The 20,416-nt window shown below is 31.6% G+C and overlaps 1 protein-coding gene across 1 annotated transcript; it reads left to right on the top strand.

The window, feature by feature from the left end:
* The first annotated feature begins 10,875 nt into the window (after nucleotides 1–10,875).
* Nucleotides 10,876–18,522, top strand: LOC143042023 (uncharacterized). The gene is made up of 6 exons (XM_076214239.1): nucleotides 10,876–11,071; nucleotides 12,784–13,349; nucleotides 14,227–14,452; nucleotides 14,713–14,904; nucleotides 16,462–16,731; nucleotides 18,223–18,522. The coding sequence occupies exons 1-6, from the start codon at nucleotides 10,894–10,896 to the stop codon at nucleotides 18,444–18,446; spliced, it is 1,656 nt and encodes a 551-aa protein (XP_076070354.1). The 5' UTR covers nucleotides 10,876–10,893; the 3' UTR covers nucleotides 18,447–18,522.
* Nucleotides 18,523–20,416: the final 1,894 nt, after the last annotated feature.

The following is a 20,416-nucleotide window of genomic DNA, read 5'->3' as shown; positions in this document are numbered from 1 at the left end:
ACCTTTGTATTAAGCTGTTTCAAGACGAAAAAACATTTTGTAATCTAACATGAAGCACAAGCATGTGTTTTCAAAGCAAGTGTTCCAATATACTTGTTTGCTTAATTTCAGCTTATTTTGAGAGAAAGGCTTATTTTGAACATTAGGAAACGAAATCTTTGCATCTACGAGAACTTATAGGCGATCAAGTACTTTTGGGTAGTGACGTGATTATGAAAAGGACATTACAATTGCATTAACACAGGATTAAAATTATTTTTTCTCTGAATTGACAGAAACTTTTTTTTCTTTAATTCAATTAGTTACTCAGCAGGTGCTTACTAAAGTAGAGTGTCACTGAATGCGGTGATTTACTGTTTCGATTTCGAGACATGGGCGTTGTTTTTGAACATTTATTAATGCGTATGTATCGTTAAAGTGATTTCCTCAAATTTGACAATGAACATCGTGAAATTCTTCAAATGTGTGGCATACGTTTGACAAATGTATTTATTACACAGGTATTTATTCTTACACTTCATCACTAGCTGCTTTTAACCTGCTTGTTGTTTTTCGTTCATTAATAAATTCTTTTGCAATTATTTGCCCACTGATTTTATCTTATAATTTGAAAGCCCTATATCGGTTCTTTCTAAATATACCTCACATTTAACTGTGAGAAGCTGCATTTAAGAAACCATCCACTTGAATATCCTGTATTTATGCATTTTTCACTGAAATCCAAATTTTCCATTTGAGCATATCTTTACTAGCTGGTAGCAGAATAATTGATAATGGTAAATATAGAAAATATGTGAATTTGAAACAGATTAAAGGTCAGTTATATTATATTATTAAGAAAAAAAGGATATGTTATACATAAATCAAGTACTAAACAGTGCAAAATGTCGGTTTTTCACTTTTTCAAGAGTTAAAATATGACCTTTCATTGCAAAAAATCAACCTTTGTGTTTTCCATGGCAACCGGAATATTCCGGAAACATTTGTTTCCTGTTATTGCCTTTAGGTATGGTACTGGCTATTATATAAAAGTTTCATCAAAATCTGAGACCTTGTGCCAGACTTTATTAGAATTTCTTTGGTGGTTAAAATTGATTTTGTTTTTGTGTAACTTGTTTTACAATGTTTTAAAAGTTTTTTCCGGTACGTTTCACATAAAACTCAGCAAAACAATAGAAATTAAAGTCGAGCGATTTTTTTGCAATTGTTTAATAACAACATGCCAGTACGTCTACAACATGCATTTGTATGTTTCGTTCGTCTGCATTTATGAGAGGGATTTCACTTTAACATATGATTTTGTTATTCTAGCAATGGTAGGAACCACGTCAACAGATGCTGATGATAAAGGTTAGTTTTATTAAATAATAGTTACTACTCTCGTATAAAAACAGTACATCTTTACCCCGAATATCTCTATTTGCCTTTGTGATTAGATGGTATTTAGTACTTATTTATATTTATATGTAGAGTAAAGTAGCTAATCGAAGAATTCATATATAGAAAAATATTAAACGAATGACCGAACAAAACATGATTTCACGGAAGTGCGTAGCGTTGTTCGGTCATGAATTAAATATTTTTCGATATTTGAATTCTTTAATTAGAGATTTTTTTTAGTACATTGACAATGAGACTTTTTAATTGAATAGCAGTAGAAAATGGAAAGAAATATTTCTTTTCTACACAATTTGTTTTAATGCAATGTAATTGACAACGTCTTGCCAACAACTATTGTTGTATGACGTCAGTGAAGTGAAATAAAAGAGTTTATGTCACATGTGAAAAAAAACGGTTTTTATTTCAATGGGAAATTACTTGAATTCATTGCAACCAAATTATTACTGTGTATTATTACATTGTATGTGTCTCTATGTCTAAAAAACTTTTAAAAACCAAATTTCCTGATATATACAAACACAACGTCACACATATACAGATTTATATTCATAAAACACAAATAAAAATTCTAGTACATTCTTTGACTATTGTTTCTTCGTTTTGTTTTCGTTTTTATATTTTTTCTTTCTAATTATTGTTGATTAATGTATTAGGTTGTAGTATTTTTATGCATGTTATGATAACATTGTTTTCTATATAGCAATATTAGTAACGACAGCAGTCAATGCTGATTTTTGTGATGTCTGTAGACCTCATGTGATTGACGGTTCCGTTGTAGCTAGCGATTCTGACGTGTATTCAGTGATACGTAAGTGCATATCCAAAATGTATTAAACAAATCATATAAAAAATAAAGAAAACGTGTGTGTGTCGTCACTTATTTTCATCTCAGTACCTTTTGTTAAATTAAAGCATCTTGGCTATAATTGTATCATATCGAGGCAATTCTAATGAAATTGATGTATGATTAATTTTCAGACGTATATTTACATAGAGAAAAATAATAAAGCATTCAAATTTACTTGGTATCCACATAAGCCTTAACAGGAGGTATACCACAATTAGTTATTCCCTGTTTAGTCTTTGTTAAATTTGTACTTTCTACACCTTGAGCAGAATTTATCATTGTTTCAAATCAAAATAAGTTTAGCATGAGTACAATGGTTTCATGCCAAGTACTTCAGACAACATTTCATTTATCATTTCATTCATACAATTTAATTACTATAACTGAAAGTTAACCAATCAAATGCTTACCCCTTTTTTCCTGTTTACAAGTTTAAATAACCATGTGATCTCAAGTTTCCAAAATATTTTATAAAAAAACATCAAATGAAGAACAAAACCTGTGCATTAAAACTGCCCAGATATATGTTTATGACTAAGAAATACCTGTTTCTGAAATGAAATGCGGGGTTTATTACCTAAAACTACCAAACTCAAGAGAACATGTTTTCGACCTTTTCATGTGATGTACCATTAATTTGTGATAATATACCTACATAGATATCCATTTAATTTGGTTTTTATTTCTATTTGACCGTTACAGTAATTTCCTCTTTTTCACAAATGAAAAACGGAAATTGAATATTTACAGTTCATGATATCTGATATTAGACAATGTTATACAAATATAGCCTTTGTATGAGGTCGATACAAGGATATATTGACCTGAAAGAAGTATATTGACTGAGGACGAAGTCCGAGGTCGATATACTTCTTTGAGTCGATATATCCTGTATTGACCTCATACAAAGGCTATATTTGTTATATTATTAATTTCCGACCATGTTTGTATCAAAATCGTCATTTAGGTTTGTTGGAACTTTATTGATATTACATTTTCTCCTTGACAATAACAACATATTAGTTGTTATTTCATTTACTTTTTTTTGTGGACATCTTATGTATTTTAAGATTTTTTTTCGTCAAATAATCGATCACAGATATCATTTGTTTCAAAACGTTAAACAATATCCTGAAATTCATTACATGACGTCACAAAGTATATCGGTTTTTAGATATTCTAAAAATAATCGTGCAATATGCTTTTTGCCGGTCAATATGCTTTTTGCTATCCGCCGTTTTCTCTCTACCTTCGAAAATATAGTTTAACATGTGACTATCCCTTAACGAATCAAATTTGTTAAAATATACGAATTAATAATATTAGTGCATATAATGATTCTCAAATAAGAAGGAACACGAACGTAGAATAAAACAAAATACATGTATTTTCAAAAGACCAATTGAATAGATGCATATAAATTATAATGAAAAAAGGAGAAGGGCAAAATCAAAGGAATCAGGTAACGTTGATAAAAAATTTCTTCCCATAGCATGTACAATTCAAAAGGTATGTTACATTAAACCGTATGGAAAAAGTATATATTCTTGAATGCTATTTCACTTACATGTAGTAAATTTTTTTCTCCATATAAACGGCAAGGTTGAAACAATCCAAATCAATTGTAGACATCGAATTATGTGGAAACAAACGTTTTTTTTATATTTTAGCACAAACCTTTAAAGATCCGATATGTAAGTAATCAAAAATAAATATGATTTTTGCACTAGTTTTATTCTCTTGAACGACTAACATGGATGTTTGAGGTTTTAACTCGTAAAACGTTCGAACCCGCTACAACTGTTTGCACCTGTCCTAAGTTCAGTGGATGTCGTTTGTTGATGTGGTCCATACGTGTTTCTCGTTTCTCGTTGTTTGCTCACCTGGCCCCAAGGCCAAGTGAGCCATTTTCGACTCACTTGGCGTTTGTCGTCCGTCGTCGTCGACCGTTATCGTCGTTTACTTTTCAAATTTTGAACTTGTCTAGAGAACCACGAAATGGAATGAATCAAATATGTCATGAATGTTCCAATTGGAGTGTTGACCAAGTGTTGTTTCTTGGAAGCCGATCCATCATCCATGATGGCCGCCAGCTGGAGGACTTAGTAAGACATAGGACCCTTTGGGAATAACATACAAATGTTTTCTTTTAGAGAACCATTGAATGGAATGAAACCAAACACGGCATGAATGTTCCTTAATAAGTGTTGACCAAGTGTTGCTACTTGGAAGCCGATCAATCATCGAAGATGGCCAACAGCAGGGGACTTGGTTTAACATAGAACCCTATAAGAAACACAAACACAAGTCTTCTTTTAGAGAACCACTGATTGGAATCAAACATGGTATGAATGTTCCATATGATGTGCTGCCCAAGTGTCGTTACTTTGAAGCCGATCCATTATTCAAGATGGCCACCAGTAGGGGACTTCTTTAAACATAGAACCCTATTGACAATACATTCAAATGTCTTCTTTTAGAGAACCACTGAATGGAATGGAATCAAATATGGCATGAATGTGTCTTATGAGGTGCTGATCAAGTACTGTTACCATAAAGCCGATCCATTATCCAAGATGTCCACCAGCGGGAGACTTAGTTTAACATAGGACCCTAAGGGAAATACATGTTTGTGTTAGATGTATTTATGTTCTCCATAGACCTGTCCATCGTTTTGCATTTATTTTCATCTGCTTATTTCTTTTTAAAAATATAGAAAAGACCATATTTTGCAGTGCCGTGCTTTTTGTCTAATTTTCATCGTTTTTCAGCCGTAGGAATTGTTTCTTAATTTTCGAATGAACCTGTAATTTTCATGTTTGTTTTACCCTTGACATATCAATTCTAGTTTATTCCATGCACAATATTCTACACATAAAAGTTTAAGAACATACATTTTTATTATAGTTGTTAGTGGCTTTGACCTAGCTTGCTGTGAGTACTTTCAGATCAGTACTTATTGTCTTTTTGTTGTTAAGATATACAAGTACCCGGCCACGTCCACTCTGCTTGTGTTAGATGTATTTCTATTTGTATCCATCTGATGAATTAAGCCTTTTCCGGCTGATTTTTAAAGTTCGTTCTTATGATGTACTCTACAACCACTGTAATGGTTGGGATCCCGCTAACATGTTTAACCTCGCCACATTCTGTATGTGTGTGCCTGTCCCAAGTTAGGAGCCTGTAGTTCAGTGGTTGTCGTTTGTTGATGTTTTACATATTTTTTTTCGTTAATTTGTTGTACATATAAAATTAGGCGTTAGTTTTCTCGTTTGAGTTGTTTTACATAAATTTTGTCATTTCGAAGCCTTTTATAGCTGACTATACGGTATGGGCATTGCTCATTGTTGAAGGCCGTACTGTAACCTATAGTTGTTAATTTCTGTGTCGTGTGGACCCTTGTTGAGAGTAGTCACATTGGCAATTATACCACATCTTTTTATATGAATTGAAATTTCAAAACATTTTACAAATCTACATGTAAAAGAGGGACGAAAGATACCAAATGGACAGTCAAAGGATATATGAAGATACGTAATGTTGTGAAATAAAACTACTAAATCATAGATATAGTGCATACAAACACACTAAAATTGAAAAACATACGTCACACATTTCAGAAACGATAACGTGTACGGCATTGAAAACTAAACTAATTGTAGCATTAAATCTATGAGTGTGTGATACGAGGGTTTATATATAATTACATTATCAGTATTTATATGCAAATATATAATTATAAAATTATTAGGACATTACATGCATACTGTGCACAAAACCATTATGATATTATTTCATTATATCACACTTGATAAGTGTACATTATAGAAATCCATGAAAGTGTAGTATATACCAAACAAAAGTTACCAAAGACAAAACTATTTTATTCTAACTAACAACTCATTATTTTCTGTTATATTTCATTAGTTCCAGATCCCGTAAATCTTGGTTGCAATGCCCCATCAATGTGCAGTTTGCAGAACGACGAAAATGTAATCCAATGCGTTACGTTGGAGTTATTTTGCAAGCAGCTGATAAATAGTTTAATCTATCGACATCAGTATACAAGAGGATGGAAGAAACATAAGCTACGATGTAGGAAAAACATAAAGTTGGTCAGACTGATACTATCTACCTGCAGGAAGATCTAATCATAAACCCTCTCTTAACGTCAATGAAACTCTAAATTTTTGTCAAACTTGTTTAAAATATACTACTTTGTTGTATTTATTAAAAAAATTTAAAACCTATATTGCTTTCTGCAGCAGCAATTGTTTTAATCTCGTCATAAAAATATATCTCTGACTTGTCTTTATTGTCGCTTCATTGGTATCAGAAATATTTTTATTTTTTCAAGCTAAGTGACCAACTTGTATATGTTTTTTAACATTACTAAATCTGTATATATTTCTTTGGCAAATTTCTATAATGAAGTTATTTATTTTTTTACATTTTTTTCAAATTTATCGTACGTTTGAAATACATATATATTATATCCTTCGTATAATATGTATCCCAACACTGACAGATCTGCGAATTTGCATTTACCAAATTTGTCTCTTTCCACTGTCCCTTGCATCTTAGACATAGTGACAAAACCACGAACTCATGATCAACAAGACCAACGAGACAAAATTGAATTTGAAGCATTCTCAAACAGTAAATAATAGCATTTGAACTTGTTTGGTCCAATGTTCTTATTATCTTTTTTTGACACACTAGTCAATTAAGTTTAACTATAAAATGTCTTCTCCAAACGACTTCGCTCTTCAAAAAGATGCTCATATTTGTCAAAAATATGTTCGAATAATATACTGGTAAAACAAAATATGTATAGTCAGAAAGATATGAATGTATATTGTTTTATCTAGAATGTACAAATTTCATTGAACTCCAAGGCAAATTCAAAAAGATGAAATCCATAAAACCTAATTACGGCCAAAAACAAACGCTATCAGTCAACGATACAAGTAAAAAGTAAACTGCATGTTTCCTGTAATGGTATAACAAAACTTTACAATAAAAGATGATGATTTCAGATTCTCAATTGTTAACTTTTTATTTCTATTAAGCAATATTCCAGCAGTGGCTACATACGTAGTATTTATCTCCAAGTTGATTCGATATTCCAGAGCTTGCAATTGTTGTATGGACGCCATCACGAGTTGGTTGACCCTTTTGGAATATCCGTTTCATATATGATCATGGATATGTCCCTAATGTCGTAACTACAAACCAGTCCCCTTTTCCAGAATGTAACCTATCGAAATAAGCTTATTACCGGCTTTGTACAAACATTAGCAACATGCCGCATGCCACATGTTGAGCAGAATCTGCTTACCCTTTTGATGCGGTTCGTGTTGCTCAGTTTTTAGTTTTCTATGTTGTGTTTTGTGTACTGTTGTGTGTCTATTGGTGTCTATCCTTTCCATCCATTGCTTTTCAGTTAACTTTCGACTGACTGATGCCTATGGATATCTCTTTGGTATCATTAACTTCACTTTAAAGAAGTCAAAATTTTATCTTTATATACCAATATCAAGTTGGGTTTTTTTTAAAGGAATTACTGAACACTGCACTGCTCAATTGGTTTCTACTGTGTTATATTAACATAAGCATTGTGCCATTTGAAATTTACAAATAAGTGCTTAATCTTGAAAGTTGTCTATGGTGTCTACTAACAAGGAAGCTATTAAACCAAGAGTTCCAAATGGTGAAGTTGAAATCATCCCTTCGTAAATTTTACAGACGCCATCACAAGTTGATTGCCTGTAGTGGAATAACCGTTTCACAGATTATATCGGATATGTTCCTTATTATGTCGTAACTACAATACCCTTCCCATTTCACGAATGTGACCTACCGAAATAAACTATTTACCGGATTTGTAATAACATAAGCAATACGACGGGTGCCACATGTGGAGCAGGATAAATATATGCTTAGCCTTCCGGAGCACCTGAGATCACCCCCAGTTTTTAGTGGGGTTCGTGTTGCTTAGTCTTTTGTTTTCTATGTTGTGTCTTCTGTTCTATTATTTGTGTTTGTCTTTTTCAGTTTTAACCATGGCGTTGTCAGTTTATTTTCAATCTTTGAGTTTGACTCTCCCTCTGGTATCTTTTGTCCCTCTTTGATGTAAAAACTTTAAAAAAAAACTTTTGATATGTAAAAGGCCAGGGGTCAATGTGTCCTTTTTGGTTTGAACATTTTCCATTAAAAAATATGTTTTTCAACACAACTTAACTGAATTCCAAGATAAATTGTGATACGACTAGATATATAATTAACCATTGGTAAGAAATTATTTTGTCATATCCCATGAGATTTTGGACAATTTCTTTTTCTGACAGGTACATGTCTAAAACTGAAAACAGGTATCTTATATTTGCATTGATTGGTGTATTACAGACGTTATATTTGCGCATTTTAACCTATAGATCACATGTTATTAATACTCCAATCTTAATTGCCTAGGATCGTCAGTTTTACAAGCGGAGGTTTAGTGGTTCTCTTACCACTCCAACTTCCTCCTCCAATATTCACAAACTTCCAGGAAATAGTCACGAAAGTGCTGAAAGTAGTGATCAGCAATATTTCTTTCCATGTGCAAATTTGCTACAGTTTTATGATTGCACGAGAGTATTTTTGATATTAAATGATATTCAATGACCTTTAATCTCATAAAACTACATTCCATAATTATAGAGAATAATGATATTTACAATAACAAAGTCTAATTATCTAATTCGATTTAATTAATTGGGTACGACCTTTTTTATAAAGGTTAACGAAAAAAGATAGCTATGTTTTCTAACCAAATTAAAAACATAAAAATTGCATTTGTGTTTAACCCATGAAACACGACTCTTAGGAAAACTAAATAATTTAAATTACATTCAATAAAACATCAGACAATTTCACATCTTATGGTATGTTCATGTTTAAAACCAAATATTTTTTTTGGGGCGGTAAACATAAATGTTAAGTCGAATATAAGTGAATAGGATATAACATTTAAATTTGATGTAATTCATATTTTTTGATCTAGTGATAATGGAATAATTATCTTCTTAGATCTAAGTAATTATGATGATTTAGTAAATATTGGGTTTTATATAAATGGGTATCTTATATCATGGTGTAAGTAAGAAAGTAAGTAATTTGTTTATTACAGTGACATAATTTTATGTATCAATAAATATATAACACAAACACAAATACATGTTTGTATAGTCAAAGTTGCACAGGACCCATTGAACCCGGATAAGACTTCAGGTTAAAACATTTGATAAGTTTAAAAAGAATCAAGGACTTCATGTAAGCATAACATTTCCCAAATGATTTAAAATTAAAAATAGTGTTCAAATATTTAGATACATGTATTATATTACATTGATAAGAAATTAAAAATCATCAGATTCCTTCGCTCTAATAATTATAAATGGTATATAGAATATTGTCAGGCATATATTTATTATCTACTAACTAGGCTAGTGTTTTGTTAAATGCTTAATCAGTGAATTTTGAAATATTCTCAAATATTCTAAATGAATTGTCCCAGTATTGCGATGACACTCATCGTAGTATATTTATTACTTTAAAATATTTTCTAAAGATTTATTACCAAATAAGAAAGATAATTCGATTCTTAATATTGCCTTCGTACTATGTTGATGAATCCCAAGTTGATACACAGGCTTTCAATGATTTGTAAGCAGTTATAACTATATCTGGGGTCGATCTATACGAATTAGGATAGACAGTCTTGTTGAATTTGATTAACACGAATAACTGGCTGCTATGTATTATTTTACATTATTTTCTATGTTTGATAAAATGGTTTGAATAGATAAAGAAGTTTCCCCTAAATGGCTTGAAAATTTAATTTTCATCTATTTCTTGTTTGAATGTATTTTATAGGTCTGTATATTAGTTAAATTTGCAATGGTTTTTTTAATATGTTTTGTAATAAGACGTTACTGTATATATATGTAAATTGATTTTATTTATTTTTTCAGTTATAACTATAAAAAATGATAAATCTTAATTGGAAAGACATTTGTGCTGATGATATATTAATAAGGATAAATAGATTTCACAATATATAAACTCATCATAGATATCAGAATTCAAATTTCAACTTCAAAAGACTCATCAACGAAGCTCGAATCTAATCTTTTTACAAAAGCCAAATGAAGTACAAAATTGAAGTGCATTTAGGACCCAAATTGTGTTTAGAATCATACGTTCAATAAAGATAAAATAAATGAAAAAATAAGATCAGATCAGATGAAAAACATCTTAACGTTTATATTCTCTTAAAACCACTGTCATAATGTATCCCCGAATTGTTTCTTGATCTAGTGTTCTATATCCATTAAACCATTTCAGAATATCAGAGTAAATAAAAAAATAAAAAATTTGAAACAGGAACATTGTATTCAATACTCTACACCTTCTACATTTCACCCACGCGTTTTTCGGTGTGTATTTGTGTGAGTACAAATACACTATACTTTATTTCCTATGTTGTTACAGCGCAGTGTTGATTACATGAATTTGATTTAAATGTTTATTCATAGTTTTTAATATCCAATTTAATCTGAACTCCTACATAATAAGGAACAATTACTGTGAAAGTTTACATGAATACATCATTTGTTTTTAATTGTATAGGTATAGGACTTTTCATTTTTAGAACAGGAAAACTTCCGGGTTATCCATCCGTAATACAAGTATATCTACAAATCAAAGTCTATACATACACAGGTTACTATATGACCTCACTTTTGTATTTTGTTAAAGAAACTGAAACATCGGAGGGTATGTATAATAATATATAACAAATTAACAATTGAATTAATATTTCACTTATTTTCTCACATGTTTGTTCAAGAAATTTACTTTTTGTTGAGTAATAGAATCTGTTATTGTCAATTCGTTTTTTTTCTTCTTCTTAAATTATTTGATTTAAAAATGAAAGACAAATTTATATTTGTACCATTACTATTGATATATTTTGAAAATTAAACGATCAATTTGTATTGCTATTCTAATCATACTAGAAATTTCTCATATTGTATACTTATATTTAGTACAGTTTAAGTGTGTCCGTTTTTTGTTTTCATAAAGATTTTTGTTTTCATAAATCAATGTGTAGTAATATTTTTAATGTAACCAATTCTGTGTAAACGTGTCCCAAGTCATGAGCCTATAATGCAGTAGTTGTCGTTTGTTGTTGTGTATCTTTTTTACGTTTATTGTTTTGTACATAAATCAGGCATTCAGTTTTTGGTGCTACATGTATCTTTCATATAATGACTAAACATACTTAATGAGTTTTGGTCAAGATTGAAGCTGTACGGTGTGTTTATCCTTATCTATAACATGTATAAGGGTGTTTATATCCACATTGATAAATAGATATTATATAGATGGGATAGAAAAATTGGTCATAACTTCAAATTTTAGCAAAACAAATCACTATTTTGCGATATGATTTCATAGCCCAAACAACAATTGTAATGGTCATTTAACTGATCAGTTTCTTGCCTGTTTTTTGCTTTTATATTTTATCTCCAAAAAGAGTAGTAACCTGTGGTTTTTCTATATTTAAACCTTAATTCTAAAAAATGTTATTTCGGTTTCTTTCAGTCTTAGCTCAACTACTACCCGTATAAAAGCGAGAGGTTTGGCATACCATTAAGGGCATACGATACAGTTACAGGGGGGGGGGGGTAATGCCGTTGCTAACGTAAAATGTTATTTTCGGGACGTCAAACTGTGACTTATCGGGAAAAGATGCATTTTTCGACTGATTTTTATAATTAAAAATGATTTATTTTGAAAACGAGTGCACGGACCCCTATTTTTTAAAACGACATTTTGTTTCATTTTCCAGGGAGATTATGTAGACCAATTTTTATGAAACTGTAGAAAATACGGCCACAAATCCGAATTTTGAACAAATATATCAAATTTCGACCTAATTTAACTCAAAAAGTAGCACATGTAGGTATACTTTTTATTACACTATAAAAAAATTATTTGATTTAATCAGGCAAAAAAACAGCCTATATGAAAATGTTCATCAAACTGTAAATACAGGATCAAAACTGTATCGTATGCCCTTAAGCAAGGTTCAACCCACCATATTTTCCTAAAATGTCTTGTAGCAAGTCAGGAATATGGCAGTTGTTATCAAATATTTCGTTTATATGAGTGTTGGCGTTTTTTGTTTTTTTTTGTTGTTACATCTCGTTGTTCCTATTGTTCCTTTATTTTCTTCTTATAGTAGATGTGTTTCCATCTGTTTAAGGATTTTGGAACCCGGTATCCTACTGTTGCCTTTATTTATTGGCTTTTTAAACAGGCATTTTATCCTGATATTCTAGATATCACATATTGAATGTTGAGCAATAAGTGCATATATAAAAATTAAGGTTTATGAAATATTGTCACTTATGAAATTTAGATTAACATTGAGCGAATTGATATAATTGTCTTTGTTAAAATTTTCCTGTTTCTATATTTAGCACAACAAAATCTACAGATTCCACAAATAATGTCAAAAGAAGAAACTTTGAAGCAGATATTCAATCTTTTGCAAACAAATATCCATGCCTACATGAGGTCATCTGACCAATATATTGAAATGAGGGAAAGACGTGTAAGAAGATCAAGGACAATGAAAGCATCTAGTTGTCCACCTAACACACAAAATACTAAATATTATAAAGACCAAGGTACATGTGTAACACCACCAGAATCACCAACAGAATGTAAATGTTTATGTCACTGTGAACAGTCATCAGGTCTTCGGGGTATTTTTTCTTCTCACAAAGTGGTGCCCGATGTTTGTGTTTTTTATAACAGTGAAAACTTGCCTGATCAGAAAATTTTTACAAAACCTGATAGTTCATTACCAGAGGGTGTGAATACAAAAAATGAAGGAAAAGAAGATGCTGAAATTTGCTCGCGTTCCCAGAAATGCCCATCAAGTCCAGACACAGAAAATTCAGATAGTATTGAATGCAACATTGTGGAACAACAATTGTCACTCATGAGAGAAAACATAGATTTAAAGATTCAAATGCAAGAGGTACTATATATAGCTATTTGGATAACACATTTTACATAGTGTGTTAAAGTTACTCTCTTATACATTTATATATATCTTATATTTTAAATTGAAAAAAAATTAATTTGGATTACTAAGCATTGAAACGGAGGCTCAAGCTTTTAAATGCAATCAAATGTCATATTTCTTATATGCAAGAATGTCGGAAGACATCTGAAAAATATTTATCTTATGATTGTCACTTAAAGAAAAGTGTTAATATGTCATTATATTGGCTATAGAAGAGAATGTTCCCGTCCTGCTTACTGATACTTGGTGATATCCGAATGGGGTCATACTAGTTTAATCGATCTAGTAGACATCAACATCCTGCACTTATGTCATATGCTTACATTACTTCCCTGTTCTCCTCCAACCCATTGTAGCTTCCTTGTCATGTAAATCTTAGGACATCATCATTTGTATTTTAGATCTACAATACAATAAAGTCCGAAATGATTATCTATAAAATGAAATACGTCACTGGGCTTATAAAAATGCATTCTAACAGAGGTTCTACTATATCGACCTAAATTATAGTTTATCAGATTTAAATAAACCATGTCCATTTTCTGTGTTCATAGAATATATAATATTTGATAATACACTTTCGTCTTTGATGGGGAATAAAACCAAAACGATTATACATATTTGTTTTGGTACATTGTGTAGTTGGCAAAAGTTAATGTTTTAGTGGTTTGCAAAAGTTAGTGTTTTCTATATAATTAATAATATAAATGGAAACAAAACTCATACAATGAGGAATGTTGTGTCTACGTGTTTTATTTTAAAAAAAAAATTTTGTTTGTCTATAAAATTGTAAAACAACAGAAAAGTATTTAAAACTCTTCTTTATCAGGTTCAGAAGCATATCAAAGGTCTACGGAAAGACAAAGACGACGATGAAAGCATGAACCAACATCTTATTTCAATTGATGATATATTATCAAAGGTTTTATGTACACAGAAACGTTCAGAAATCATGTGTGACAAACTGTGCGAGGGACTGAGCAGAGTTAAAGACAAGGGGAAGCAACTACCAGCAGAACTTAAGGAGTTTTGTGACAGTATAAGAAAAACAGTTGGTAATTACATTGAATTCTATTTAATTTAAATTATTCTTATTCATGATATAAGAGTTCTTTTCCTTCAATTATCCTCTGAAATATGACGAAAATCTAAATTATATTATTTGGAGCAGTAAATTAATTACGGCCTGCATTATTTTAGTCATTCAGCTTAAAGGTAATTTTTATTTTAACTTCTGCAATGAAATTGAATTTTAAAAATCTGTCTGAATTTCTATGTCAGTTATGGATTAATTTTATTTCGCCAAATTCGATAGGTCAAGATTATCGACAAATAGGTAGTGAACTTGGAATAGAACCAGATATTCTAACCCACATTGAGGACGAGTATTCAGAAGCAGAGGAGTGTTTGCATCAAATCATTTTGGAATGGAGTAAACGAACTGAAATGCCATCCTACCATGCCTTAGTTACAGCATGTTATAATGTTAATCCAGACATTTTGAAATGTGAGTAATGAGGACGAATACTTTTGAATTATGTCAACTTAGCCAACCATAGCTTTTTTCCTTTTCGTGTCTATTGATTTCTTTTTTCTATAAAGTAATTCGCTAATGTGATATGAATATAGATATAAAAAAGAAGATGTGGTATGATTGCCAATGAGACAACTCTCCACAAAGGACCAAATGACACACAAATGTATGACTATAAGTCACCGTGCGGTCTTAAACAATGAGCGAATCCAATACCGTATATATAGTAAGCTACATATGAATGAAAGGCCCCGGAATGAAAAATGTAAAACAAATCAAACGAAAAAACTGTCGACCTAATTTATGTACAATCAAATGAACGAAAAACGAATATCTAACACATCAACAACGACAACCACTGAACTACAGGTAATATATAATTTTGCATTTTAAATTTTAAAAGCGAAGATAGTCATAAAATTGTCTGACCAGCTGCAATGACTTTTCATTGTGATTTCCAAGATATTGTAGAAGCTTCTTATATTTAAAACAAGGCTGAGAGAAAGAACATAATACGCCCGTGTTCTGCACGTTTAAAAATGAATATAAAGAGGAAACTGAACATTATTTCAGGTTATTAAAATGCCTCTGTATAAAAACTTGCAGTAGCAATCCTTCGGTGTATGAATATTTTGTAACAAATGACTGTTAAAACGTCCTAGAAATCTGGAACTACCATATGAAAAATAAGATGTGGTATGTTTGCAAATGAGACAACTCTCACAAGAGATCAACTGACACAGAATTAACAACTATAGATCACCGTACGGCAACAATGAGCAAAGCCCATACCGCATAGTCAGTTATAAAAGGCCCTGAAATGACCAAACAATCGATCGAGAAAACTAGCAGCCTTATTTCGGAACAAAAATGAACGAAAACCGAATATATATCACATAAACAAACGACAACCACTAAAATTCAGGCTCCTGACTTCAGACACGCACATACATACAGAATGTGGCGGGATCCCAACCCTACCCTAACCTGGGATAGTGGTTTAATAGTTACAACACGAGAACGAAATTAGTAGAAAAGGGCTTAACATATCAGATAGATACCCAACAAAAATACATCTAACAAAAACACAGAGAGTAAGTTGCCGGGTATATCACAAGAATCGAAAACCATGCTTTCAACTAGATCACCATACTGAGTTAGATTTTTAATGTGCTGGTTCACAACAAGGTCCCGCACGAAAACATTGTCACTCTACCAAGACACACTATGCTGATTCCGAGAAACCCGGTTTGACCTATACTTGGAGGGAAAAGAGGCATATGCCAACCTTTCGAGTATTTTGTTTTAACACGACGGAAATCGATACTATCATGCAACCATGAGACCCAAGAGACGGTAGCAAAATTGTTAATAAAAATATGATATTGTCGCTTATCTATACAATGACCTGGATCACTTTATGTATTGTGTATATACACGCACACACACACGCGCTCACATGTGACAAAAATAACACCCTCCTTTGTTTGAAATGCATCTAAAACCTTGTCAATTGCATATTTACTTTAGGTAAACCACTTGAAGAAAAGAAGGCTACGTTACTTGAACAAAGTTACAGTATGATGTGTGACGAAATGCTAGAGATTCCCCTCTTACCGCATTTGATTTCTTCTGGAGTGGTGTCATTGAAAATGCAAAGATATATTTTACAGCCAAAGACTCGTGATCAACGAATCTGTCGACTTTTAAGCATCCTCAAGACGAGACAAAATGGATTCGAAGCTCTCTTATCTGCCCTTGATCTTTCCGATCAAAGTCACATTTCCAGTTCACTCAAATGTAAGTTTTTTGGTATAAAACACATGATTGTCTTTATTTTACTTAAATCAGTACGGCTCGTGTCGAGCACTCCAAGTTTAGAATGTGAAGTGTTCGGGAGCACCTGAGATGACCCCAAGTTTTTGGTGGGGTTCGTGTTGCTGATTCTATAGTTGTCTGTGTTGTGTCTATGAGTTTGACTATCCCTCTGGTGTCTTTGGTCCCTCTTTTTTAATTCGAAAGCTTGCTTATAATGTGTAGAAAAAAAACGTGACAACGTTTTTTCTTAATGAAAATTCTTTTAAATAAGGGATTTTTTTCTTCTTAAACAAATGAGTGTATTTTAATTAATTGTTTTCTCCTAACGAAAACGGTTTCAAGGGCGCACAGTTACAAATACATGTGTAATCCCATGAAGGTCGGGATGGGGTCCTTCTCTATTCTTAATATCTTTGGCAATTATTTTCTATTCTGTAAATCTTCATCCATCCCCTCATCCTATAATCAGAAGTCAATTTTTATTAGATAAACGCAAACATGTGTAATAAGAGAGGAATCACGACTATGTCCAGTTATGAGAGGCATTTTATAAATACGAGAAAGGATGACCGGTCGTTGAAAAAATTGCAGACACCTTACCTGAGTGTTCTTAAATTCCAGTTAAAATTGATTAATATATATAATAATTATCATCAGTATTATAAAATAGAACAAGCTCTACTATAGTAGATCATTCCATATAAAGGGAAAATATAGGTGAGGTGTGGATAAACGTCAATGAAACAGCCCAACATAAAAGAACAACTTTAGTAAACTCTTTCTTTTAACTTTTTTTTTATTTATTTATTTTTAATTTTCAACATATTTTATTAATAATCACCTCTTTCTTTCAACTTGATTAATAATAATTTTCGTATTGTAGTGTCACATTCCCCCTTTTCATAGCAAACAAATGTCTGCAGTTAAACCTGTGCAAAATAATGTGTTCACCTGTTCTGTCTGTGTCTGCTCTTTCATTTTTAAGGAATGACTGTTATATTTTATCTATTTATGCTGAAATTTAAAAAAAAATGTAGTGCACACTATATAACCCGCGTAATTCAATTCGAAATTCAAATTTTAGCCGGAGTAAATCATGAAAAAATGTTGATGACGTCGCAGTCACATGACAAAACTATGTCTATTGACTGAAAGACGAAACACTGTCAGCCATTCAGAAGATGCGTTACATCCAAAACTAAATTATTGCTATGTGTTCGTGAATACTATGTTTAAAGGAGCCATACACTCCAAATCATGAGGTTTGAAAATTGTTATCAGCATGTTAGCTTTAAATATATATGTTGTTTTTGCTTTTGTTTTTATTTTTTTTTATAACAGGAGGTCTAAATATAGGTATACATATTAACTTCCTTTTTTAACTCCACCTATCTGTCGAAAAGTGGATTGTTAACTGTTCTCTGTTATTTTGTTTGTTTATTTTAATATGCATTTTTTCTCATATATTTTCAGCATTGCAAAGACAAACCGGAGAAACCTTGACACAGCCGGAAGTACAGTGCACAGAAGATGATGGAGCAGGCAAAATGACACAACCGTGTATTTTAAGACCGAAACGTTTTCCATCGTGCGAATCCTTAGATAGTGATGATAATAAGGGTCCAGCTTTCGATATATTGATGAAAATACAAGACATTATAACACAGGCGGTCTTCCCTGATAGACTTACTCCTTGACTTCACATATTTACTTACTTATTATTAATTGATATAATGCAACTTTCGAATAAAAGTTGAATAAATAAGCAAAAAAGATTGATGTAACATGTTATCATTGACATAAAAAAAAATCCGATTTTCAAGTTTTACACAAGTTATTGAGTACAGAGGAAAATAGTGTGTCTTCATTTATTTATGCTCGTCCCGTCATATTCTGTAGTTTTTGGTAGAGGGATTTTAGCTATCAAATTCAAGTTCACCTTTTGGACCCGAACTCTCATATTTTATTGATAACATGGTAAGATATATCTCAATAACAAAACGTCTGAAAAAAAACAGTTAACAATGCATGGGCTCGCTATAATGTATCAACATTCCCTCCGTATTGTAGACCAGAAGCCACATATATATCATTTAGATGACCTCTGAAGACTACCAACAAACATAAACTCAGACATAAATGTAGATATAGATGTAGATATGAATATGAAGAGAAAGCGAGCACGTGCAACCGGATTCTCAAGATCTGTCTTATTTCATATTAATGGTAATAAATATATGTAAATCTCCTTGTTACACGTATACGAATGATTTTGTTGGCCGGAGTCAGGCCGGTGTGAGCCAAGGCCCCGTGTTGAAGACCGTACCTTGACCTATAATGGTTTACTTTTATTAATTGAACAAAGCGAGCGCCATCTGTCGTCATAATGATCGTTAGCATAATATAAGGTCGACATTTAACACTTCGACATATAACAAAATCCTTAATATTTCGAATAATTAATACTTTTGCAAACAGTAAATTTATAAAAATGACCATATACAAGAAATGTTTTGGTATTCTTAAACGGAAGATTATATCGACAGAAGAAGTATACGTTACAACAAAATTATTTTCTTTTACCTGTGTATAATATGAAGGTTTTTTTCAAAGTTTAATGTTTTTCTAAAATTGTTCAACATTTCACAGCGGTTTTATACTTTTACTGAAATCATTTATCACTTATTTTTATAAACTATACGTTTACATTGTATCACATATCAAATTTATTCGTTCATTGTGTGTCAATTTGTGTTACTACGGTTTTTTTTATTACGTTAAGACATTCCAATTGATATTTTATAGTGTGTCTTTCTATGTTGTGGTGTTATACTATTGTTTGAGAAAATGGAGAAGATTTGATACCATAAAAACTTTTAATCCCGCTGTAATTGTTTGCACCTGTCCTAAGTCAGGAATCTAATGTTCAGTGGTTCATAAGTGTTTTTCGTTTCTCGATTTTTAGATTGATTAGACAGTCGGTTTTCCCGTTTGAATGGTTTTTCACTTATACTTTTGGGGGCCCTATATATCTTGCTGTTTGGTGTGAGTTTATGCTCCTTGTTGAAGGCCGTACATTGACCTATTATGGTTTACTTTTATAAATTGTGACTTGGATGGTGAGTTGTCTCATTGGCACTCATACCTCATCTTTCTATATCTATATAATTGATATTCATGTCAACACCGAAGTGCTGACTACTGGGCTGATGATAGCCTCAGTGACGAAATTATCCACCAGCAGTGGCATCGATCTTGTGCTACTATAATTAGACTTTGGGTAATCTCCTAAACAAAACTTATTTTTCAAAATAAGCAAGTCCTACACGTATTGCTAATGTTGATAGAATGACATTACATTTTACCACGGATGGGGACGATTACTGACAAATGTAATCGATTAATAATCGATTACATGAAGGATTTTTGTGTAATCGATTAATAATCTTTGTATGTAATTGATTACAGTCGATTACTTTATCAAAAGTAATTACTTTACTTTTCGATTACTGCCAATTACACGCTATAAAATGATGAAGACATTTTTAACATAACTGCTCAACTTATTTAGAGTGGAAACTTAGAACATTTAAAAAGCAGCTTTAAAGCATTGTTTCAAAATATCATTTTGACAGATGTTTTCTAGATGGAAGCTCTTACAGAGGTT

Source organism: Mytilus galloprovincialis, chromosome 8 (assembly GCF_965363235.1).
Source record: "Mytilus galloprovincialis chromosome 8, xbMytGall1.hap1.1, whole genome shotgun sequence".
Classification (NCBI taxonomy): domain Eukaryota; kingdom Metazoa; phylum Mollusca; class Bivalvia; order Mytilida; family Mytilidae; genus Mytilus; species Mytilus galloprovincialis.
Note: the sequence above shows the minus strand (reverse complement) of the source record. Positions and strands in the feature narration are given on the sequence as shown.

What these genes read in the sequence shown, in the direction of transcription:
- LOC143042023 (XM_076214239.1), top strand. Translation starts at nt 10,894, where the DNA reads ATGAATACATCATTTGTTTTTAATTGTATAGGTATAGGACTTTTCATT. An exon ending in TAAAGATTCAAATGCAAGAG is followed by an intron (nt 13,350 to 14,226) that starts GTACTATATATA and finishes CTTCTTTATCAG; the next exon opens with GTTCAGAAGCATATCAAAGG. An exon ending in TAATCCAGACATTTTGAAAT is followed by an intron (nt 14,905 to 16,461) that starts GTGAGTAATGAG and finishes TATTTACTTTAG; the next exon opens with GTAAACCACTTGAAGAAAAG.